The sequence below is a fragment of the Lissotriton helveticus genome, chromosome 6, assembly GCF_964261635.1.
Source record: "Lissotriton helveticus chromosome 6, aLisHel1.1, whole genome shotgun sequence".
NCBI classification, from domain to species: domain Eukaryota; kingdom Metazoa; phylum Chordata; class Amphibia; order Caudata; family Salamandridae; genus Lissotriton; species Lissotriton helveticus.
The window spans coordinates 1,070,226,097-1,070,252,273 of NC_136067.1; the positions used below are offsets into that span (position 1 = coordinate 1,070,226,097).

The window sequence follows — 26,177 nt, forward strand, 5'->3', positions numbered from 1 at the left end:
TCATTTATGTACCATGAAATGAAATGGTTTTGAACTTTTTCTTCTGTAATTGTGAACCATTTCATCATATGTATATATTTATGTTCATTCATTTAGCATCCACTGTAAACATATGCTTAGAATGAAACATTGCTTTAATATGTACAGCACCTTTGCATTTTATGTCTAGAAAAAGTTTTAATAAAGACTTATTTCAGTATGCTTTTAAAATATGTTTTTAGACATGTTTTTAGCAATTCATGTGATACTCTACTTTAGCATGTTTAGCATTTAGTAATGTCAATCACTCGAAATTGGAGTGGGTGTTGTGTTTAGATTTAGATGCACGTACATAGGTTTCCCGAATCATGTCCTTATATAGGCACAACTCACATTGCCCCTATTTAGGCATAGAATCCCAGTCCTTATTTAGGCATTAGCCATGCTATCCAAATACAGGCATGGTCACCTACATCCGTCCATCCCACGTCACAACGAGTTCTTAGAAACCAGACCCTTAAGCCATTGGGACATTCCCTGCTTGGAATATTGATTTCTCCAAGAACTCATCTATTATGCATGAACTACTATTCCTTAGGGATTCATTCATGACGTCTTCCGCTGCCCGACTTTACGTCAATGCTAACATTCCTAAGCACCTTCCAGGAATAAATATACCTTCCCTTGCTACGGTAAACACGGCGGAACGTAAGGAGGAGACCTCAACTTAGAGGAGCCCGTGTCCCGGCCTGATCTGCTGACCATACACTGTCGTCACTCCTCGCAGAGAATCCAGCTTCCAGTGTTCTGACTCCCTTTGCGGGGTGTTAGAGTTTGAGATCCGGAAAGAGATTCCCACCTCTCTCATTCTGAATGTATGGAGCAGATTAGAACCTAGAGGGACGCTTGGCACATACAAACGTAGTGTATACCATACTATGGAAAACAGCATCTACTTCTTACCTTGTACTACACTTAGGTTAGGTATACTGGGGTAGAATTAATTAGAAGCATCAGACGAGTATCCACTTTTTAGCATGTGTTATTTATGTATATGTATATGAATATATGTCATAACTAACAGACAACGCTATTGCAGTATTTTTTCCTCTTACTGCTTTCGCTGTACGTATTATATTTCGCATACTGTCTTGCAATTGTAACAGCTCATATCTCTTACACGAGAAACAAGACTGTTCAATAAATCATTTTATTGAAACGCCCGTCTATCTATTTCTGTGTAACTCGGAAGAAACTAAGCATGCACAATTGACTAAGTGAAACTGTTATCTATTGTTTCCACGATTCTGAGACTGTTCCGATTCTAATGGAAACACAGTTGGCATGTTTATGCGGTTGTCAGAAACTACTCCCTTCTTGTTTATTCGAGAAGTTTCTAGTGACCTCTGAGTTAGCTGTCACACAAAGTAATTAAGTTTAATGTACTCGATAGAGGCATTCTGACCTCAGTCCTATGCTAAAACTATAGCGTATATTATTTGAATGCGCAGAGCCTATTATTTGAATGCGCAGGAATAGGAACTACACTATACCGGACTTAGGAATAGTATAATTTACTATTATACTTCAGTTTGTTCAACAGCAGGAAAGGTGTTGGATTGTAAATTCAACAACAGTGCGCCCCCTACAGCAAGTCGTTGAAACGACTTGCGATGTAATGGTTCTCGTTCAAACAATGCGGTCGCTGTAACGGCCGCGTTGTAATGGAATCCTAAGACACATCCTTGTCGAACTCCATCATTCGTTTTAATGGGTGCAGTAAGTTCGCCATCTGCCCCATATCTGACTCTCCCAGTCACATCTTGCTGCATCTGCACTACAAAATAGATGTAGGGATAGGGATAGGGATGTATTTATGCTCATGCCCAGCATTTTTCTCCAGTTCCCCTTCTCCACCAAGTCAAAAGCAGATGTTAAATCAATGAAACCTAAGTAAAGTGAGCCACTCTTTGCCAATGTACACTTGCTTATGACCAGGTGGAGAATAATGCAGTGCTCAACTGTGCCCTGACCTCTCATAAAACGATATTGAATGTCCGAGAATCCCCCTCTTTTGTCTACCCAGGTTTCCAAGTGGTCCAGTATCACCCTACTCATTAATTTACATGTGCAGTCAATCAACAAAATTGGGGTGTAGCACTTGGGATTTACCTGTTTTTTTTAAAATGCAGACTATTATTAGGTTGGACCAAGATTTTAATGGGCCCAAGTGCACCACACAACTTAAAATGTTGGTTAACACTGAAAGTCAAAGATCAGTGTTAGCCAGAAAGAGATCAGCATCTGGACCAGATCCTTTGTTCTTGGTGGTTTGATTTAAGGCTTTTGTGACCTTCTCATAGGTGGTGGGTGCCATCTTTGTGACAATCACACCTATATGATTTTCAATAAACTCTGACAGGCAGAAAGGCTCCAGTACAGTTTTTCAAAATGTTACTTGAAAAAGCTCTTTTCAGAGTTATCCTATACTTTCATTATGTATGTTGTTTGTACTATGTTACCCTTTTTTCCCATCTTGATGACTCTTGTGAGACACTCGCATGAGCCATGCCTATAGCTTGGGTGATTCTCATGAGCCTCTCGCAAAAGTCATGTGCAAAGTCCTCCGTGTCCACAGCAAGGGGGTAGTGTTTGCTAGTTTGTGTACTTTTATAATTGAATTTCTTAATTCCACAGAACATATCCTGTTGTAATGGGTATAATTTATATGCACCAGAGTTTTGCTACCCTTTTATTTTTACGATCTTGCAAGACTCTCACAAGATTGTAAAGATTTTTTAAGTCACATAATGAACACTCTACTTCCTTACAGTACTTACAACATTTACTTCCGTCTCCTAAGATTTTAGGAAAAAGTGACCACTTCAGTCCCATATTTGCACAGTATGTCAGCAGTATATAGTAGGGTGTAAGGAGAGAATGGACTATTCAAAAACAACCCATCACAGGATAACCACTGTACATAGTAGGTTATAATAGGGACTGGCCATTTCACTAAGACCTCTCCCCAGGACAATAAGGATGTACAATACAATGTGGGGAAGGACTGGCCTAAACACTGAGAACTCTCTGTTGGATGAAGAGTGGGTGTACTAGGGTGTAGGAAGAAAATGGCCACACACTGAGACCTCTCTCAGATCATAGGTGCACATAGTAGTGTGTGGGGAGATGCTGACTTCTCTTGTGAGACCTATCGCTAGGATGACGGGTGCATGTAGTAGGGTGTGAGGAGGGACTGGCCCCTGGGGTTAACCAAAGGTTAAAGTAGCGTTATTGTCAGGTGTAATAAAAATACACGTTTAAAATTTGTAAAAACTTTGAAATTCACTGAAAAAAAATTGGTTAAAGTAACGTTTTATTTAGGTGAATTTCTCAGTGACAACATTAACGTTTTAAACTAAAAAACACAGAAATTCAGCAGTTATAGTTAGTAACAGTAACTATAATTAGAGCCTCCACTATGCGCTGCTTATGACCCCACATATGAAATCAGTCAAAACATGTTCTATGACATCATTTATGACATCACTGAACCTACATTAAGAAATTAAGTTGACATCAGTAGAGAACGGATTACTGTTAATAGTGTTTACTCTTTGGAGAGAGTACTCTCTATACCACACTGTTTGCAAACAGTAAAACTGTCTTGAGAAATACACCACAGAGTACTGAATAGACTCAACTAAGAAAAGTGCACATTCTAGGCACCAGTTGTAAATAAAACACTATTTACTAAAAAAAAAAAGGTCTGTAGGTGCTAAAGAGCATACTACCTGCACCCTTCATACTGTGGTAAACCCTTTACAGATAGCCCTTCTTCTGAAGCAAAACAAGCATGCATACATTGGTAAGTACCTGATGCATTTACTCTTACATGTGAAGTATAAATTATCATGCAGACACAATTCTCTCTAATAACACAACGCTTTTAGCATTGAATATATAGAATCTTTCTCCTGTTAGAAAATTTTTCTGCAGAACCAAAAGTTTGTGTGGACCATAATAAATATAAGTCAACTGTAACTTCCACACAAAGGGGCATATTATCAAGATCGTTGATAAATTAATCGCCGCTTTAGCTTTTCCCATAGCAGCCCAGATTCTGCTGCTAACCTGGGCTGCTATGGGAATTCACAAGGGCATATTATCAAGCCCATTATCGCCGCTTTAGCGGCAGTTTCCTTCTGCTAAATTGGTGATTGGCGTCACGAATCTGCTGAAATTATTTAAGAAAATGAAGGCCGGGCTCCCGTGCTTCATTTTAATGAGACCCAGAGTGGGCCAGGTCCATGGGGCTTGCCCAAAATATAATAGCAGGAGCCCGTGGGGGTCCTCATGGCCCCGGGGACCGCAACACCCACAGGGCTTATTTAGTAAACAATGTGTTCGGGGTCACACCCCCTATGCTGCCCCAGGGACCGCCACCTCCCCGGGGCTTCTTTAAATAATGAGGGGGGGCCTCATGGGCCCCCGAAGCCCTGGGGACCACCACCTCTCTGGGGCTTTGCAACTGAAGGGGAGAGGGGCTGCATGGCCCCTCCCCAGAAACCCTCTATGGCCCTGGGGACCGCCACCCCCCCAGGGCCGGCTCCTGCAGTATCCTGGGGTACCCACCCCAGGAAGGGGGCCACGCGGTCCCCCTCCAATATTGAAATAAAAAAATAAAGAGGCACAGCCCCGTGCGACGGGGTCCCTGGGGTCAATAGAGGCCTAAGGAGGGGTGCTGTTATAGTTAGAAACTAGCATTTAAAAAAACATTGAAATTCACTGAAAAAACCATAGGTTTCAGGCACATTATAGTTAGAAATTATCATTTAAAAAAACCTTAGAAATTCACTAAAAAAACGTACGTTTCAGGGATTTATAGTTAGTTGGACATTTCACTCGTACAAACCCAGCGAAATTCTGCTGTTATAGTTAGTTCAGCTAACTATAACTCGTACCACAGCAATGCACTGATGATGATGTCATATATTACATCATTCATGACATGGTGAGTGAGATCACTGATGACATCTTAAATGACATCACTAATGACATCATCCAGTGACTGTGTGTTTGTTTAAAGTTTAAATATGTTTTATATATATGCCAAGGTGTATGGAAGAATGAGTGGGTGTATACGTGTCTGGATGGAGGATTTAGTAGGTGTGTGACTGACTGTATAGATGAGTGATTAAATGTGTCTTACTGAATGCATGGGTTAGTCACTAAACGGTGTGAATGTCTGTATCAGTCTGTCTGCTGTTGTGTAAGTTGGCCCCCAAGATATCCTGGGCGGCCAATTACCCCTCCTGTTAACTCCAGTAAGTTGCTAAGAGGTCTTTGCAGTCCACGCCACCCCTTTCTCCACCATTCTGCAAAAGCACCTCCTGGCACACTACAGGTTGGGGTATGAAATCCACTTTAACCCTGAGGTACTTTGGGGGCCAAGAAACCCTCCTGGTACCTCCTGTAAGTCCTAGGCAGCAAAATTCCTGAGCGCTGGTTAGCGGCCCAGCACCCTTTCTCCACCACTCTGCAAATGCAACTACCAGTTAAAGAAGCATTTTCAATGTAATAGGTATCGCTTTTGCTAGAGTTAAAGCTGTTGGCGTTGTAAATGTAAACGTTTTTACTCATGTTTTTTGCAGTGGAGTGGATGTACTTGTGTGTGGTGGAATTATGTTGTATGTTGTGCAGTGAAATTATGGGGATAGAGAGTTTGTGGTATTTAGTATATAGGAATTAAATAGAGTGGGATTATGTGTTATGGAGAGTAAGTATGTGGCATGGTAGTCTGTGGTGTGGCGTGGTAACCTCAGGGTTATTCTTCCTCATTTTCAAAGAAGCTCAACTATAAACTCAATGAGACAAAAAAAAGAAGGAACCACTAAGGAGCACTTCTGGACCTAGTCATAGGTTTGAGCAGGACCACTGCAATTATGCGACTGTTTGGCTGCACCGACTTTCGCAAAATGTATCATTTTCCACATTTGCCACATAATCCATCGTCTGCTGCATAATCAGTAGACGAACAAAAAAACCTGTTTCTAGCTTAAACAGCGTGGTGGAAGGCCCTTTGCAAACCTAGAATGGTCACCTTTTTACTTACTGCTAAATATGGATGTTAAATTGGTACTAATGGTGTGCAAACCACTCTTGCTTCTTTCTGTGCCTATCTTGGCTCTTTCTGCATTTCTGTTGCTTCTTTCTGCACCTTTATTTCTTTCTCTACACATCTCTTGCCTCTTTCTGCACATCTCCTCTAATTTCTGCAACTCTCTTGCCTCTTTCTGCACCTCTGTTGCCTCTTTCTGCACCTCGCTTGCCTCTTTCTGCACCCCTCCTGCGTGTTTCTGCACCTCTCTTGCGTCTTTTTGAACTTCTCTTGGATTATATGACGTTACAACGCATGCTTTTACAACACAGTCTTTACATCGCAACTACCATTACATTGCATGATTTTACAACGCATGCCATACAACACATTTTTTAAAACTACCATTACAACGCATACCATTACAATACATAATACTTTTAGGGCAACTGTAAGGATAGTGTAGGGGTAAAAATTACTAATCTCATGTACTCCAAAACCCACACCCACCCTAATACTAAAAAAACTCTCCATTACTTACCTTATAATGCGTTCTAATGGTATGCGTTGTAATGGCAGCGTTGTAGTGACATGCATTGTAATGGCATGCGATGTAAAGGCAGTTACGTTGTAACAGTTGTGTTGTAAATGTAGGTCGTTGTAATGACCGTATTGTAATTAATGTTTCCCCTTCTCTTGCCACTTTCTACACCTCTGTTGCTTCTTTCCGCACTTCTCTTGCCTCTTTGTGCACCCCTCTTGCCTCTTCCTGTACCTCTGTTACTTCTTTCTCTTTCTGTACTTCTCTTTCTTCTTTCTGCACCTCTCTAGCTTCTTTTTGCACCCCTCTTGCATCTTTGTGTACCCTTCTTCTCCCATTGTGCAACTCTCTTACCTCATTCTGCACCTCTCTTTCCTATTTCTGCACCCCTCTTGCCTCTTTCTGCACCTCTGTTCCTTCTCCTGCACTTCTTTTGTTTCTTTCTGTACCTCTCTCGCTTCTTTCTGCAACCCTCGTGCCTCTGTCTGCACCCTTCTTCCCCCTTTCTGCACCTCTCTTGCTTTTTTCTGCACCCCTGTTCCTCCTTTCTGAACCTCCCCTCCCTGTTTCTGCATCTGTCTTGCCTATTTCTGCACTTCTCTTGCTTCTTTCTGCACCTCTGGTCCTTCTGTCTGCACTTATCTTGCCTCTTCTGCACACCTCTTGCCTCTTTCTGCACCTCTGTTACTTCTGTCTGTACTTCTATTGCCTTTCTGCAGCTTACTTGCTTCTTTCTGCATCTCTCTTGCTACTTTCTGCACCCTTCTTCTCTCTTTCTGTACCTCTCTTGCCTCTTTCTGCATCCCTGTTCCCTCTTTCTGAACCTCTCCTGCCTGCTTCTGCACATCTCTTGCCTCTTTTCGTACTTCTCTTGCATCTTTCTGCACCTCTGTTGCTTCTTTCTACATTTCTCTTGCCTCTTTCTGTATCCCTCTTTCCTCTTCCTGCACCTCTCTTGCTTCTTTCTGTACCCCTTTTGCCACTTTCTGCACCCTTCTTCCCTCTTTCTGTATCTCTTTTGCCTCTTTCTGCACCTCTCTTCCCTCTTTCTCCATTCTCTGCTGCTTCTTTCTGCACTTCTCTTGCCTCTTTCTGCACCCAACTTGCCTGTTTCTGCACCACTGGTGCTTCTTTCTGTACTTCTTTTGTTTCTTTCTGCATCCCTCTTCCTACTTTCTGTATTCCTCTACCCGCTTTCTCCACCTCACTTCACGTTTACTGCATCTCTGTTCCTTCTTTCTGCACTTCTCTTGCTTCTTTCTGCAACTCTCTTGCTTTCTGCACCCCTTGTGCTTCTTTCTGTATCCCTCTTCCTTTTTATGCACCTCTCTTGCCTCTTTCTGTACTTCTGTTCCTTCTTTCTGTACTTCATGTGTTTCTTTCTGCACCTCTCTTGCTTCTTTCTACTTCCCTCTTGCCTTTCTCTACCCCTCTTCCCTGTTTCTGCATCTGTGTTGCTTCTTTCTGCACTTCTTTTGCTTCTTTATGCACCTCTCTTGTTTCTTTCTGCACCCCTCTTGCCTCTTTCTCTACCCCTCTATCTTTCTGTACCTCTGTTGCTTCTGTCTGCATCCCTCGTGCCTCTTTCTGCACCCCTCTTCCCTATTTCTGCTTCCCTTGCCTCTTTCTGCACATCTGTTACTTTGTTCTGACTTCTTTTGTTTCTTTCTGCACCCCTTGCCTCTTTCTCTGCCCCTCTTCCCATTTTCTGCATCTCTGTTGCATCTTTTGCACTTCTCTTGCCTCTTTCTGCACCCATCGTGCCTCTTTTTCCACCTCTGTTGCTTTTTTTCTGTACTTTTCTTGCTTCTTTCTGCCCCGCTTCCCTATTTCTGCACCCCTCTTGATTTTTCTGCACCTCTGTTCCTTCTTTCTGTACTTTTTTTGTTTCTTTCTGCACCTCTCTTGATTCTTTCTGCACCCCTCTTGCCTCTTTCTCTACCCCCTCTATCTTTCTGTACCTCTGTTGCTTCTGTCTGCATCCCTCGTGCCTCTTTGTGTACCCCTCTTCCCTATTTCTGCTTCCCTTGCCTCTTTCTGCACATCTGTTACTTTGTTCTGACTTATTTTGTTTCTTTCTGCACCCCTTGCCTCTTTCTCTGCCCCTCTTCCCATTTTCTGCATCTCTGTTGCATCTTTTGCACTTCTCTTGCCTCTTTCTGCACCCTTCTTGCCTCTTTCTCCACCCCTGTTCCCCCTTTCTGCATCAGTGTTGCTTCTATCCGTATTTCTCTTGCCTCTTTCTGTACCTTTCTTGCCTCTTTCTGTACCTGTTGCCTCTTTCTGCACCTCACGTGTTTCTGCACCCCTCTTGCCTCCTTCTGCACCCTTCTTCCCTCTTTCTGCACCTCTCTTGCCTGTTTCTGTACCTCTCTTGCTTCTTTCTGCACTTCTCTTGCCTCTTTCTGTACCTCTATTGCAGTAGAGGCTTGTAGTGGGAGTGCTGCTGGCGGTGGGGAGGGGTATGGGGGAGGGGCAGGGTGGTGGGGGGTACTAAACTCCGGCATACGGAAGACCGGAGGAAAATACATAAATAAATTAATAAAACAAATTACATTGCGCGTGCTGCAACGCAAATGGAGTTGTAGTGTGCACAATGTAATTTGTTTTATTTATTTATGTTCTTACCTCCGGTCGGACGTATGCTGGAGTTTACTACCCCCTAGCTCTCTTGGATCGTTCTACACCTCTCTTGCTTCTTTCTGCACCCCTATTCCCTCTTTCTGTACTTCTCTTGCCTCTTTCTGCACGTCTGTTACCTTTTTCTGAACCTCTCACCTGTTTCTGCAACTTTCTTGCCTCTTTCTGCAGTTCTCTTGCATCCTTCTGCACCTATGTTGCTTCTTTCTGCACTTCTCTTGCCTCTCTCTGCACCCCTCTTGCCCCTTTCTACACCTCTGTTTGCTCTTTCTGCACTGCTTTTGCTTCTTTCTGTACTGCTTTTGCTTCTTTCTGTACCTCTCTTTCAAATATGCAACCCTCTTGCGTCTTTCTGCACCCCTCTTTCTTTTTCTGTACCTTTCATGCCTCTGTCTGCACCCCTCTTGTCTCTTTCCCTACCTCTTTTGCTTCCTCCTGCACTTCTCTTGCCTCTTTCTGCACCTCTGTTGGTTCTTTCTGAACTTCTCTTGCCTCTTTCTGTACTCGAATGGAAGTGCAAGCTGCCAACTTTAAAGGGCTGCGTGCTCTTGTGACTGAGGTATATGTCTACATGTATATGCATTCTCACATGTCTTATGCATCTGAAGATGGTAGCTTAAAATGCGGGTAACTTCTCCTATAGGTGGTCAAATCTTCTTAGTTCTGCTCTGTCATTCGATTGCACATGTCTTATGTATATAGGTGTTTTAGAGCCCCTCAATTGTACTCTTGAATACCCATGTGCCCTGTATTATGAACAGAAAGAAATACATACACCTGTTTGTACACAAATTTACAGAGTATGCTGTTTGAAGCACAGGTATTCAAGTATTTTTAATGTTTATTTTTATGTAAAATGGCACTAGATAAAAGCAGAGAAACACACATGCATACCTTCACAAACTTGGTCAGTCTTACAACAGTGATATGCTTAGGATTGCTGTTTTATATTTGGTAGGCCTAACATTTTGAGCAGTCATTTAATAGTGAACCTTCAAGAGAAAAGTGAGGATTAAGACATCTTGGGAGAAGGATTAGTGATTAGGCTACTTTGTATTAGTCTGTGGTAAGGTACAGTTAAAGTAGGCCTCTTTCTGCACCTCTGTTGTTCTTTCTGCGCTTCTTTTTCCACCTTTCTTCCTCTTTCTGGCCTTCTGTTGCCTCTTTCTGCAATTTTCTTGCTTCTTTCTACACCTTTGTTCCTCTTACAGCACCTCTATTCTCTCTTTTTGCACTTCTCTTGCTTCTTCTGCTACTTTCTTCCTCTTTCTTCACATGTCCTACCTACGTAGGCATAGTTAGAAATTAGCATTTAAAAAACCTTAGAAAATCAAGAAAAAAACAGAGTTTCAGGGACGATATAGTTAAGAATTAGCATTTAACAAACCTTAGAAATTCACTGAAAAAAACAGGTTTCAGGGACGTTATAGTTAGGCTGACATTTCACTTGTACAAAACAAGAGAAATGTGGGCATTATAGCTAGCTGAGCTAACTATAACTTGCGCCCCGCAAAGCACTGCTGATGATGTCACATATTACATCACTCATGACATGGTTAGTGACATCACTGATGACATCTCAAATGACATCAGCAGTGCATTGCAGGGGCACAAGTTATAGTCAGATAACGGCCACGTTTTTCTGGTGTTGTACGAGTGAAATGTCAGCCTAACTATAACTTCCCTGAAACCTGTGTTTTTTTCAGTGAATATATATATATATGACCATGATTTCCAAAAATGCTAAGTATAGTCATGTGTACAATGTATTTTACAGCTATGATACAGTCTCATGACAATTATGTTTATTTGAGTCTGGTGTTTAGCAGTTGGGAGTTTCCTTGAAAATGAAATGATTTATTCTGCACTTTGCACTAATTGCACTATTTTGCACTCATTTCTTTCCATGTGACACGTCAAAACAGCAATAATAACAACAACTTTGTATTACTGCCCATAGGTAACATCATGCAATATTGGTTTAATGTCAATACCTCTTTATGCTTTTATTATCCTTGTTTTTTTTTTAGATGTATCTTATACCCATGTATTTAATAACAATTTAAAAACGATCTATATACAGTTTTTATGATTAAGCATTGTATGCAGGGCAAGGATGTTTTCCAGTTCTATCATCTTGCCGGTAACGTGGTCACTTTTGAAATCATGCACTAGCACTTTAAAAGCACCCAAATGTTAGCATTTCATGTCGAGTGAACAATCGGCCGTTGCTGCGAAACGCGTCTTGACTATACAGGAATAAAAAGATTTTGAAGCACTTACCTTGGGTTTTCGTCCATGTTCGGCGAACAGTTTAAGACTGCTGGAGTCGTTGTTGGATTCTCTGCATATATATATATATATCATGTGATCAAGACTGTGGACACTGTCGAAACGCGTCGTGACGGCTTGTTAAGCTCAATTTTGCACGAATAAAGACACCTTGATTTTGGCACCAGACCTGGGTTCCATTCTTCGTCATTTATCCGATTTCCAATCTCTGATCGGTGACGCCGGGAGGCGTCTGACGAGTATTTCCTCATATATATATATATATATATAGTTAGACTTATTACAAAGATACCCAATGGTCTTAATACGGGTGAAGATTTGGTCCATTTTCTATAAATATACCTGCTATATGTGACTTTGATTTGTCCATATATCTGATGTTGGGCTCAACGTCAGGCCTGTATCCTTTCTCCAATCCACATTTGGGTTGTCTATCCTTGATATAATAATGGTCTTCTAGTGCAAATCGAAGGTGTGTGTGTGTAAATATATGAATTTAGGTTTTATATTATGGGTAACATATTTATTGATATTAATGAATTTTAACGTGAATTTCAGTTTATTGCAAAAAATGAATTGCAAAAAATTGATTTGTAATTTGACCTAATGACGATCTGGCAGAGGACTTCTAGTTTCTATTTATTATTTCCTGTAAATACTAGTTATTTTCAGATAATCAATAATGATCCCACTAGGAAAGCCGTATTTATAATTCATATGTGTGTGTATATATATGTTCATGTATTAGCTGATCCTTTATTATTATCATTACTGCTATACTTGATCCAGGAGATGAACTTTTGTATCTTTTTGCTTGGCGCTTATAAGACTTGCTTAATATTGGCATCCCCAATATCATCTGATTTTTAATAACAATGTATGGCTATAAGTAGCCACATTTCACTATTTTCACTTTGGGTACTTATATACCATGATTAACAATTTTTTGTCATATAAGTAATCGTAAATGTGGATCAGAATTTGGGCACTTGCCCCGGATTTTCTTTTTGATTAAGATTACCATGTATAATAATCTTGTGGTCCAATTAATTTCAATAAGATTTTAACTTTTTATGCATTCAACAGTGTTATATATGTGTTATTGTAACATTGACTGTTTAAAAGGAAATTTATTGGATGTTCTGATTTGCACATTTTGCATTATGCACTTTATAATTGACTTAGTCTGTTTTCCCTCTCTATGTGAAAGATGGGAGGCTCTAAGTTGTTTTCATGGTATTTATGTGTGAAATTTTTCCTAATCACGTCATGTGATCAAGGCCGGGGAAACTCGGTTGAAACGCGTCATGTTGTGTGAAGGCTGGAATAAAATGCACTAAGAAACTTCAAAACCTTGTGGTGGTCCGTTCCTGGTTAGCAGTTCGCCGAAAGGGAATCTTGCTTTCTTTCCTGGATTAATTTTTCATATATACATATATATATATATATACAGGCTGTCTGTGCCGAGTTCACTGCCGTCGTGAGGCCAATTCCGCCCACCACATTATGATGGCGGGCGGTACCGTGGCGGTCGAAAACACCGACTGCCACCTATCTGACAGGCTCCTTGACCAGGCCGGTGCTGCGGAGGCTCTTGGCACATAATGCATGCCGGCGGTGCCTAGCAGGCACCGCCAGTCAGATTAAGATGCTGGCTCCCCACCAACCTTTCCATGGCAGTTCACCAGACATGGAAAGGCTGTCAGGGATGATCTTTAGGGGCCTGTTGCAGGCCCCACTTGCGTCGGGGCACTTGGGGGAATAGGTTCCCCCCTAAATTTCCCTGCACCATGTGGCAGGCACTACATGGTGCCTCCTATGTAGTACAGGGAAAAGTAAAACCTGCCTTTTTAGGTTTTGCCTCGCCAAAAAGATGCGCTCTGCGCATCTTTTTCGCGCAGGCGAAAACCTGATGAGAATTGTAGTGTGCTTTGGGTCGGCCCTCCTCATTCATTGGCTGGCTCCGTAAATGGAGCCTTGCCATTGGACGAGGGGCCTGTCCGTCAATGCCGGACCAGACACGGGGGCGTTCCCGACATTCTTTGGCTTTTGCCGACGTCACGCGACGCCGGGAACGCCCCCGAGTCTGGTCCGGCATTGCCGGCACTGTAGGGAACGGGACGGACATGGAGCTCTCGGCTGTTGGGGAGCGAGTGTTTGCAGCGGAGGCACTGCTCAAGCGTCGGGTGCGGAAGGTGAGCGAAATGTTTGCCGGTTCCCTTTTAAAAGCCATTGGTGTGTGCGCCACACACGCGCGCATCCTGCTTTCATCATTGTACGGTGAACGGGAGTGGGCGCCCCCGCCTCTTCCCGCCCTCCCTCCCCGCAGGAGCTGCTGCCGGGGATGAGCCGGCCATGGCAGCCAGCCACACGGGAGGTCACACGCTGCTGCTCTTAATATTTTCCAGGCGCCTCGCCCTCCTCCCTTCTGCCGCCGCCGCGGGCACATCAGCCCCTTCATCACGCACAGATCCGCGGCTTCCGATCCCGGCCGCGCCATCTTAGAGGCAGCTGGAGAGGGGGTGGTGCAGCACGGGAGCGGGGCAGACGATTCACGGCAAACTTCTCTGGGCAAGGTCACTGCGTGCTTTCTCTGCCGTTCCACAACCGACACAAAACATACCGTCACACAGGTTTACCCTTCTGCAGATCCCATCTATGAAACCCGTAAGCCTCGGGTGGCACCGAATGTTATTATTCTTTGTCAAATTAGGCACCGAGTAACTTACAGAGCAGAATTAAACGTTGCTTGTATAGAGCGAGGTAAAAGCAGGCGACAATACAATCTTTTATTTAAAGACAGGGCGTTCGGGGTAGACGTGTCTAAAGACGAAAAGGAGGACACTTTAGGGCATTTTTAGAAAATGGAGAAAGAAAGAGCTGGGTTATCAGGGTTGTTGGTGCATTCAAATGTGGGTCAGGTTCTCGGCGCCATCACCAGTCAAGACGTCTCGCACACAGAATTAAAACTGAATGCGAAGAGAGCTCGCCAAGACTGCGGGAAACACTCGTGCGCTTTCCGAAAACAAAGCAACAAGCTCCCGGCGCAGCCTTTTCCGCGCCAGCCCCCTCCCCGCCCCTTTCTCATTTCACTGACAGGAAACTTCAAGTTGAAAAGAAAACCCCACACACGCTGCCCGGAGGCGGAAAAGAATCCACCAGCCTGTGTGCGCGAGCTGCCGGGCGGGCGGCGCTGCCTGCAGCCCACAGAGCCAGGGTCAGAGGCGGAGAAGCACCAGCGCCGGGAGTCAGGCACTGGCCCTCGTGGGCCGGCTTTAGGGCATTGCCACTGGTGCGGTCGCACTGTGCGATGTCCTGTGGAGGGGGCGCCGACCTCAGGGCTGGGCGCTGCGTTTAGCAGAAATGTATGATTGGAGAGATATGGGGCAGTTGTGCCCGGTCGTTGTGAGAGAATCTGAGGAGGCATTCATGTGGTGTGGGGGCCCCATTTAGGTGGTCGGACTCACTCCCAAGTCCGATATACTGGTTGAACTCTAGCTCCATGACACACACAAGGTTTTTTGTGCTAAAAGACGTTTGTGGGCTGGAAGTCCCCTTGGCCCAGTAGAAACAAAGTAAGGCCACAACTTTCATTAAGGGGGTGGGTGTTTCGGTATTAACGGAACGCCAGGCCCACATGTTTGTGGCGTGCGCCCCTTCACTGTGCTTTGCGCAGGGGTGGCGTTAGCCCGACTCTGGATTTGAAATGGCTTGCTACCTAACATTTTCAGAACAAAGAAAGGGGTGTGGCAGTTATTTTGATGAGGAGAAAAGATCATGGGCCAGAAGGTGTGTGTGTGGGGGGGCTCTGTGTGGGTGTGTGTGGGGGGCTTTGTGTGGCTGTGTGTGGGGGGGCTCTGTGTGGGTGTGTGTGTGGGGGGGGGTTTGTGTGTGTTGGGGGGGCTCTCTGTGGGTGTTGGTGTGTGTCATTTGCGAGAGATAAAGCTAGTGGCATTGTAAATGACAATGCCATTTATTTATGTTAAAAAAAAACATAAATAAAAATAATGTCAAGAGCAATGCCAATCGCTCTAACTTTAACAAAGGCAAAACCATTGCATTGTAAATGCTTGTTGCCATTGCGGCCGGTGGTGCAGCCAGCAGCACCCACCGCAATGGAAAAAATGCCTTTTGCGGCCGCCATGGTGACAGCCGCATTGTAGTAACATATGTGGGACCGCCGCCTTATAGGCGGGTTGGCCCCAGCCCTGGGATGATGGCGGGCAGAAAGAAGTCCGTCCGCCATTTGTGGGCTTGATATTCTATCACACCACCCAGAAAGGTAAACCTGAAAATATCACATTTTGGGTGAAATTGTTGCTATTTATGTTATTTAGGTGAAGCAAAACAAAAATAAATCTGAGCATTATAGTGCATTAAAGTCACCACACCTCAGTAGCATCATTTGTATAATTCTCAAGGACTTGTCCTACTCATGTGTGCCCTCTAAAGTCATCAATACCCTCATACACTTTTTACAGGCTTATTGTATTAGTTGCTGTTGTAATAATTTGCAACATTTGTCTTAGTATTATGATCATTGTGAAGTTGGTATTATGAATACTCTTGTTATTCCAAATGTTACTCCTAATAATATAAGCATATATTTTTAAAACTGCTAACTAATATGTTTTTTAGGTCCTATGGTCTGGAATCAGAAGTTTGAATATGCTGTGGGCCACTGGCTGCAGAAATCTTCTGAACATGTACTGGGCTGTGTGCTTTGCAGCCCTGGGTGCTTCAGCTTGTTTAGGGCAGCAGCACTGATGGACGACAACGTTCTGAAAATGTACACCAAGAAGGCCACTGAAGCCTCCCAATTTGTTCAGTATGATCAAGGTATGTTCTGTATTCTTATTATGTACTCGCCCCTATAAAGAGCCAACTTAAAAACTTCCCTGTGGAGCGTAGTTGAAATGCATGACCTTTGAATGCTGTTACATCACTGAAAGTATACTCTATACTAAGAAAGAGGTCCGGTGATCCATGTGGCATTGTGTTGTATTCTTGTGGTAGCTTTAAGAGTAGAACGTACTTGAGGAGTTCCATGTAGAATGTGGAGCTCGAAGGAAATCAGTTAAGCTGTCGCACTGTGGGGTTCTGTTGTAGGTGACTATGGGGCATATCAGCAAGAACCGGAGATAATTATCTCTCAGCGCGCTTAACGCAAGGATAATTATCGCCGGCTAACGCTGATTTTTATCGCTGAGATAGCGTGCTATCAGCAACGCTCATCTCAACAGCGAGAAAAATCAAGGCGCAAGCTGCCAAATGTGCGATTATCGCTGGAAATCCAGCGATAATCTCACAAGGTTTGGCAAATGCTTGCTGATAGGGCAGGGCAGACTTAGCCATGATATTCACCTTCCATAGGATATTATGGCTAAGTCAGATGAAAAGCAGGCGTAAGGAAAAGTAGCGATAACCGAGGTTAGCGATACTTTTCTTATCGCTCTGCAGGTTAGCGTGAGGCTTGATAATAGGAGAAATGTCGCTTAGCGACATTTCTACCGTTATTCTGGGGAGGAACGCACACTTTGCATTAGAGATGCAAAGCTGGGCGTTAAGGGAAAGGGTGCTGAGGCAAGGATTCATGCGATAGCGTGACCTTGCTAATAGGGCAATACAATTATCGCCGCTTTCTGGCTGAAAACGGCCACTAAAGCAGCAATAATTGTCTTGCTGATATGTCACATAGCTTGTTACAATACATCCTAATATATACAAGAACTTGTTGTGGGTGGATTCCTTCACTTGTGACAGTGGTTTACATACTGAAGTCTGTCTACTGTCAAGACGGTGTGAGACTAAATACACCAGAATCTACGTAGTCGATTTAAAGGTTGTGAACCGTGAGTTAATTGTAAGGGAATGGTGAACACGCACTTTATTATCTTCTGTAAATGAGGCAGTGAAGCTTATTAAGGACACAGCATAAATTGCCAAGATGTGATCAAGCGTAATCAACTGCCATTACAAAAGTGGCCTATTGGAATGGTACATTTCATCCCTCACACTTTGATTTTAGAACGTATTAGCTGCGTGCATGATAAAACATTACTGAAATGAGATTGCAGTAACTCTGTTAACCATGAAATGGTAAATGCATTAGGTTTTGCCTATGTGATTAGTAATACATTGTTGTTTGTTGTAAGCTGCAGTTTATTAAATAGATTTGCAATATAAGTTACTGAATGTCAGTTCAAGCGTTATGACCTGTTGCAGAAACACACAAGGCTGCCTCTCATCCTTGGGAGAGGCTGGCTCCCCAAATACATGACACGCCGTGCACCACCACCCCCTTCAGATGCACACAAGCCACCTGCTTCGCACTGACACAAGAGTTAAGGTGTGGGCATACCTTGTGTTCATGTAGAGTCAGCTGGCAGCAGGACTAGCCGATGCAGTGACCTATCAGTAATCCGTATGAGGGGAGCTCTTTGTGCAGGCATCTCTGGCAGAACTCTCCCTTCTTCAATCCTTCATCACTCCTCATCATGTGCTTGTGTTATCAGTACTGCAGATGCTGGCCAGGCCATGCAAAATGAGGGCTACAGCTGACCTGAAGGCACTCAGTGCAGCACTCACAGGAAAGTAAGGAAGTGCTTCTTTGCAAAAGGTGGAAAAAACACAATACTACACTGGCAGTGTCCTTCACAGAAGCAGCCTATTGCAGGGGTGTGGTCCATGAATCAAAAAAGTGCAGCAGAAGTATGACTGCAAGCAAGGAGGGTTAAGTCGTAGGACAGAGACCCAGGTAATGTCTGTTGGGAAACAGGTGGTTTCCCAACAGACAAGTCCTCCGCCTGTTTGGATTCTACAACGCGTTTATCAATATGATTTGTGCTAATTTCACCGCCCCGTATGCTAGAGTCCTGGTAAACGGGGTAGCATCAGACCCTTTATTTATGGGGAGGGAAACAAGACAGGGCTGCCCCCTGTCCCCGTTACTCTGTGCGCTTAGCATTGAACCCTTAGGGGCAACAATTAGAGAATCACCTACTATGCCACTGGGCCTTGCAACCCAGGATCAGGGATGGGGCGACGTGGGAACCCACACCATTATAACGTTACCTAATGGGGGCGGGCACAATGAAAGGGGCTGTCTCCTTCCTATACACACTATTACTACACACACTACCATCCCCCTGTCCTCGCTACATTGACTTTTGAGAACGTACACTTGGGCAGGACATCACGGACACGCAGGGGAAAGCTCAATGGAGAGACAAACTGCGTCACAACCACTCTCTGGTGCAGCGGGAGGCCCACTAGAAGGTGCTATACAACTGGTACCTATACCCACTAAACTCATTAAGATATTCCCCAACTCAACAGACTTAGGCTGGAGAGTTTGGGGCCTCCTCTACGATTTCCATCACATCTGTTGGTGATCGCTCTGCCATTCATCCTTTCTGGAATGAAATTCTCACTCATATTAAAGACATACTAGGGTATCCCATCCCAGATTCCCCCAAATTCGTGCTTTGGGGCTCCGAGACCCGAGTCTAAAATATCAGACCACGTCGGATCAAGCCATCATGTGCCTTTGTCTGGGTGCGGGCAAAACGGCTGTGGCCGCAGCCTGGAAACAAAAGGTCGCTCTGACCATGATGCAATGGCAGGCACGCTTATGGAGGGCACTAACCATGGAACACCATAGTGATATTTATAGAGATGCCTTTAAAAAGTTAGAATTTTCTTGGGGACCCTTGGTTAACTTCCTGTCTGTAGCATACCGTCTCACACTAGAGCACATCACAGGCTTAGCTACGCATTACCCAGTCACCCAGGGTTACATAAAGACTGGGTCGGACACACCCAGCTTGGTGTTTTTTTTCCTCTTTCCTTTTTACTGTGATGTATTTTTATCTTAAGAAGAAGCTGATGAATATAACACAATGGTAATCTGTAACTGACTTTCTGAGGCAATATGACTCATAGCAACCGCAATACTCTGTTCAAGTAATTAGCTCTATGAAAGCTGCATACAAGGGGAATGATTGTAGACATTACCATATGCTATGATGCTTGTTGTGTAAACCCAATAAAAACAAGTTTGAGGAATCTTTTTTTTATTGCAAACTTGACCCAAAGGTGTTAGAATACTTTACATGTATACCCTTCCCCCTATCCCCCTCACATAAACATGCTTGTATATTTCCTGTCCCCCTGAGAACATCAATCAATCAAACAGATTTATAAAGCGTGCTACTCACCCGCTAGGGTTTCAAGGCGCTGGGAGGGGAGGGGTCCGTTACTGCTCGAAAAGCCAGGTCTTGAGTTGCTTCCTGAAGGAGAGATGGTCCTAGGTCAGCCATAGGTGGATGGGGAGGGAGTTCCATGTCTTGGCCGCCAGGTAGGAGAAGGATCTTCCTCCGGCGGTGGCTCTGCGGATGCGTGGGACGGTGGCGAGGGCGAGGCTGGTTGATCGCAGCTGGCGGGTGGGCGTGTAGAAAGTGAGGCGGTTGTTGAGGTACTTGGGGCCCAGGTCGTGGAGAGCCTTGTGTGCGTGGTTGAGGAGTCTGAACGTGATTCTTTTGCTGATGGGGAGCCAGTGCAGGTCTCTCAAGTGGGCGGAGATGTGGTTGTGGCGGGGGATGTCCAGGATGAGTCGTGTGGAGGCGTTCTGTATGCGCTGGAGTCTTTTCTGTAGTTTGGCTGTGGTTCCAGCGTAGAGGGTGTTCCCGTAGTCCAGTCGGCTGGTGACGAGGGCCTGGGTGACCGTCTTCCTGGTTTCGGTGGGGATCCATGGGAAGATCTTTCGGAGCATGTGCAGGGTGTTGAAACAGGATGACGAGACGGCGTTGACTTGTTTGGTCATCGAGAGGGAGGAGTCCAGGATGAAACCCAGGTTTTGTGCGTGGTCCGTCGGCTTGGGGGTGGTGCCCAGGGCAGGGGGCCACCAGGAGTCGTCCCAGGCGGAGGGGGATGAACCCAGGATGAGGACTTCCGTCTTGTCTGAGTTCAGTTTCAGGCGGCTGTTCTTCATCCACTCGGCGACGTCTTTCATTCATTCCTGTAGGCTGGCTCTGGTCGTGGCGGGGTCGTTGGTGAGGGAGAGGATCAGCTGGGTGTCGTCGGCGTAGGAAATGAGGTTCAGGTTGTGTTGGCGTGCGATGGCTGCGAGGGGGCTCATGTAGACGTTGAAGAGGGTGGGGCTGAGCGAGGATCCTTGAGGTATGTCGCAGATGACTTCGGTGGCTGCGGATAGGAACGGGGGGAGGCGGACTCTCTGGGTTCTTCCGGCGAGGAACGAGATGATCCACTCCAGTGCCTTCTCTTGGATTCCGGTGTTGCTGAGGCGCTGTATCAGTGTGCGGTGGCATACTGTGTCGAATGCTGCAGAGAGGTCCAGGAGGAGGAGGTCAGCTGTTTCTCCGTTGTTGAGCAGGGATCTGATGTCATCGGTGGCTGCGATGAGGGCGGTCTCGGTGCTGTGGTTAGCTCGGAAACTGGACTGTGAGGGGTCGAGGGATCCGTTTGTCTTGAGGAAGGCGGCGAGCTGTATGTTGACGGTGTTCTCGATGACTTTGGCAGGAAAAGGGAGGAGCGAGATGGGGTGGAAATTCTTGAGGTCGGTGGGGTCCGCTGTCGGTTTCTTCAGGAGGGCGCTGAGCTCGGCATGCTTCCAGAAGGTAGCGGTGGTGAAGGAGATGTTGATGATGTCCCAGAGTTGGGGTGCGATGATGGAGCCAGCTTTGTTGAAGACGTGGTGGGGGCAGGGGTCGGTAGGGGAGCCGGAGTGGATGGTGTTCATCGTGCGGGTGGTGTCTTCGGTGCTGACCGGGGTCCAGTAGCAGAGGGTGGTGGTGGGGCGCATTGGTTCGGTGGTTAGGTGTGTGGTCTGTGTTCCTGTGTGACCTGTGTTCCTAAGTGTATCACATGGCCACTGAGAATAGTAGCATGACTAAGGATCTTAGCTATGCCTTAAGCACCCCTAGTAACATTCTGTGCATCCTTGACATATGACCTGTGCCCATGAAAACATTTCTTGTGCTTCGGAACATCAGATATGGCCAGGAGACTCTCTGGTGTAGGCCTAAGCAACGTTGTCCTGTAACAGCCTGAGTTGTGTACCTGGGTGCTTGAAAGCATTCTTTGAGCAGCCATGGGCTGTAACTTGATGTTAGGTTATTTGCAGAAAATGCAACAACATCAGTGAGATATGTTATTCCCAGAAGGGACAAGTGGGGTGCGGGTGGGGTATGCCAGTTGTGTGGGTCTCGTGCTGAGGTTCGGCTCTGGAGGGAGAGGGAGAGCATGTTAAACCTTGCTGAAAAAAGGGAAGTAACAAAAGTATCCTATGTTCATAGAATGTATGAGTGTGTTTTCAGCTTGCAGTTAAGGTGAACAACGGTGACCGAAGAGTTTCATTTTTGACAGTGATGAGGAAGTCCTCAGGCTGTGGAAAAGAGAGATGCAAAACATAGCACACCTCATTATTTTAAGGAAAGCCCTTCACCACTTAAAGTGCATCAGAGATTATCATTCACAAAAGTCACTGTGTTTCCGAACAGCCACTGAAAGCAACTACATGATCCAACATGCAACATGTATTGCACAAACATGGATGTGGAGCTCATGTACAAGTGATCCTAAATGTGTCTTCAGCAGTAAGGAATACGCAGCGTGTGCATTATGATTTAAAATGTGGTCGCAAACAAAGCCTCTGGTGAACACTACCTGAAATAAAATGTGAGCTAACTGAAGTAAAAGTGACAAACGTACTTAAAACACCCAAGTCTGTGCTGAACAAAAACGTACCTGGATGCAGTTAAAGAATAACAAAAGGGTGGAGAGATATCATAAAGCAACCTTTGGCCATGTGATGCATGTAATGTTGACAAAAGGAGGCAATAGTGAAGCCATGACATAAATGACGTGTCAAAGTATATAAGCGTGCGTAACAAAGTGATTACCTGTAGTAAAACTGGCGTTGAGAGTCAGTGTGCCCCAGCGAATAGTGCCAGTGAATCCTACATATTCCAAACAGTGATTTCAAACTCCTGGTCACGTGCACAGAGTAAATGAAGGGTGGTGAAAAGTCTACAAAAAGATGGTTTTGAGAGAATGTAAACTGGAGCTTAAAACAGACTTAGTAATGTTGTGAACTGTCAATTAATGCTTTAAAGATATTGACTAGCATGTGGGCTGCTCTGGAAAGACGATATGGTAAATGTACGCACTGTGAAACGGGATGAGTGTGCCCACCCTGGGAAGGGTGGGTGGGAGAGGATGTGGCATTATGGCTAGAGTGGCCTAATTTGAAGCTGGGGAACAAAGTTTGAGTCTCAGCAAGTGGCTCAACATCCTTTAATTCTGGGTTCATTAGTTTATCTCTCCTTACATCAAAATGAATGTGTCTCTGTGTAATGCAGATAGCTAGTGTACAGCGCACCAAAACGGAGTGTGGAGACAAAAGGACAAAATAACATGCAGCCACTAAATATGCTTGCTCACAGATAACAAAGTAGGTCAGCGGATGAAAGGTAGTACTTGGGCTGTGGGATACTGATAAGAAGAACACAGGAAGAGAAACAGGAAATGGCATGATACAATCAATAGTAACAAAGGAAAAGTAAGTAGCAAGCACACCAACCAATGATAAGAAAGGGCAGGGTGTCAGCCCCTTTTAAGATTTAAATTAAATACAATAGATTTCACAAGCACAGGGCAAGCGCTGTTCAGCCACTGAAATTGATCTTCATATTATTGTCACAAGTTGGAGGAATCATTTAATTATCGGGCATTGCTGCATTGAAACTGACCAGCATTTTGGGGAAAGCAATTATCTTAGTTGTGAGCTTACTTTGATTGAAGCAATTCACTCTGCTGGAAGTCTCTTAATGAGGGGAGTGTGCAATTTACAAGGCAGGAACCCTTTTCACTCATTTAACTCTGCTGGAAGCCCTTTTCATGCCACCAAAACATGCAAGTGAGGCAAAGACAATTTTCACTGTAAAAATCTGTGTGTGAAATTCCAGTGGTATTGAAGGGAAGTGAAAGTGAGTTCATAGAGCTACTGTTGAGAGGAGATTCCCATTGCCAGGAAGGAGCTTCAGAGGAGAAAAAACAGACAAAGGACTACACTCCTGCTAGTAATTATAGCAATAATAGATGAAGTACTACTAAAATCACAGTAGTAACAATAGATAAAGGATTACACTCCATACCAAAGAAAAAGAAGGCAGGAGAATGGGAACAGCAAAATAATTCCACACTTTTACAGAGGAAAGTTGTTTATCCAGTTTGAGACTATGGTGACCGCGTTTATCATTTTATTATTTTGATTGAACATTGCATCCAGTTTTAGACATTGGTGACTATATTTATTATTTTAATTATTTGTATTGGACTTGTGTTTGAGTGGCTGTGTCTTATGGCATCTGTAATAGCACCGCCAATGTTCCATCAACATCCTGGGCAATGGGTAATGTGGGAAGAGTGGAAGGACTCTTTTGAAACATACCTAGAGGCACTTGGTGATGACGTTTTGTACCCCAATCATAATTTGGTATTAGTCAAACATAATTTGGGGATAGAGTATAGGAACATTTTAAGAAACTTACCATCTCCAAATACTCAGGGGAAGGCAGATGAGGAGGAGGAGGATGTATACTAAAGGGCTATCAAACCCTTAATTGAACACCACAGCAAAAACTAAATGTGGAGGTAGAACGGCATGAATAATTTTCCAGGAGTCCACAGCCAGGTGGAAACATATAACAGTATGTAGAACGTTTGAGGGTGTTAGCAGCATTATGCAAGTTTAAGTATTTGCATCATCAAATCATACAAGATCAATTGATTATCAACATTATTAGTCAGAAAATTGTAGAAAAATTACTAAGCATAGGTGAGCCCACACTGGAAAAAACTATAGCTGTTGCACAAAATGGAAGTTGTCTCCTCCTACATCTCAGTGTTAAAATTAGAGAGTAAGTCTGTATTGAAATCAGATAGTAAAGAGTCGAAAGGCAATTGTTGTAAAGCAGGTTTTTAAGAGGTGAATGTTGTGAGTAAGAAAAAAGACTTGTGCAAATCTAAGTCTACTGTTGGTTATACAAGAAGGAACAAAACTCATTGTTTCGGATGGGGGAGTTTTAGGCATGTGGCTACATGTGAAACTTGTCCAGCTGCAAAGGCCAGGTGCTATAGAGGTAAAAAGTCTGGGCATTTCTTTAGAGTATGCAAAGCTAACATCAATGAGCATAAGACAGGAGATAGAAGAGGCAAAACTTCAATCGAAATGATTGGGTAGCAGTCACCCGAGAATGAGGAAGTTTTAGTAGTAGGTGTGTCACATAATAGAATTTTGTACACTGAAATGGATCAACAAAGGATACTGAATGTTCAGGAATCTTATAGGCTTCCCAAATGCAGTGTAATGATTGCAGGAGTATGTGTGGATATGCGGGCGGACTCCTGCTCACCTTACATTTTATTTGATAAGAAGACATACCTTAAATTACCTGATTTGAAATTGGAAAAGACCCATGCTACTCCAGTAGGTTATTGTTGTACGAGGTTGCTCTTGTTGGGTTGCTTTGAATCTTAATACAATTTTAACAATAAGTCTATTGTGGGCAAAATGCATGCAGTAGAAAAAGGTAAAATGCTGTTGGGATAGAGAAACCAAAAGAAGTTTGAAATAACACTAAATCCAATTCATCATGAACAAGATATAGTAATTAATATAACTGAGGCAGGCAAATAGAATAATGCATTCCCAGAGGTATTTCAGGACAGTATAGGCAATCTAAAGGGTTTTTCACATAGGATCATTCTTAAGGATGGTTCAATTCCTAAAGTCCATAAAGTGAGTGGAATTCCCATGGCCATGAAGGAAGCATTATCAGCAGAACTAGATAAATTGTGCTCTGTAGGGATTATCGATCCAATAGAGGCATCAGAATAGCTGAGTCCCATTATATTAGCATGGAAGACCAATGGTATGGTCCGCATGTGTGTTGATCTTTGCGACCTCATCTATACTATATGGGTGGACCGCCACCCATTACTGGATATAAACCACATCCTGAGCATTTTAGAGGAGGGTAGGTGTTTTGAAACACTAGATCTGTCAAACTCTTATCACCAGATTGTTTTGCTTCCAGATAGTAGGCATCTGACTTCATTCATAACACCACAAGGAGTGTTTAGCTATTTATGGATTCCGTTTGGTTTGGAATCTGACTCTGCAGTCTTCCAACGGGCCATGCAGAAGGTTCTGGAAGGAATAGATCATGTCACTGTGTTTCAGGATGACATCTTAATTTAGGGGAAGAACTAGCAAGATCATGGTGGTGTTCTAGAGCACTTTTTGAGGGAACTGCAGGTGTCAGGGCTAACTATGGAGATTGACAGATTCAAGTTTCCAGTACTAGAGGTTGAGAACTTGGGCCATGTTATTGTGGTGGAGGACATCAAACCCAAATGAAATTGTTGGAAGCTATTCAACTTGCTCCCAGTCTGAGGAACAAAGACCAACTCAAATCGTTTCTCAGACTGGCTCAGTAGTATACAAAGTTTGTTAATCATTTTGGTGGTATACCGGGAGCAATGAGGTTGCTTCTAAAAAAGGGGAAGAAATTGGCATTGTCCAATGAATGTGAAAAGTTA

General features: G+C 44.1%; 1 protein-coding gene across 1 annotated transcript in view; it reads left to right on the forward strand.

Annotated features, from left to right (window-relative positions):
• Positions 1-26,177, forward strand: part of LOC144762615 (chitin synthase chs-2-like) — a 693,194-nt gene that overhangs the window by 337,700 nt on the left and 329,317 nt on the right. Inside the window, exon 10 of the mRNA XM_078647842.1 lies at positions 16,191-16,391. Coding sequence (XP_078503968.1) covers positions 16,191-16,391 — 201 coding nt within the window. The remainder of the gene's footprint in view (positions 1-16,190; positions 16,392-26,177) is intronic.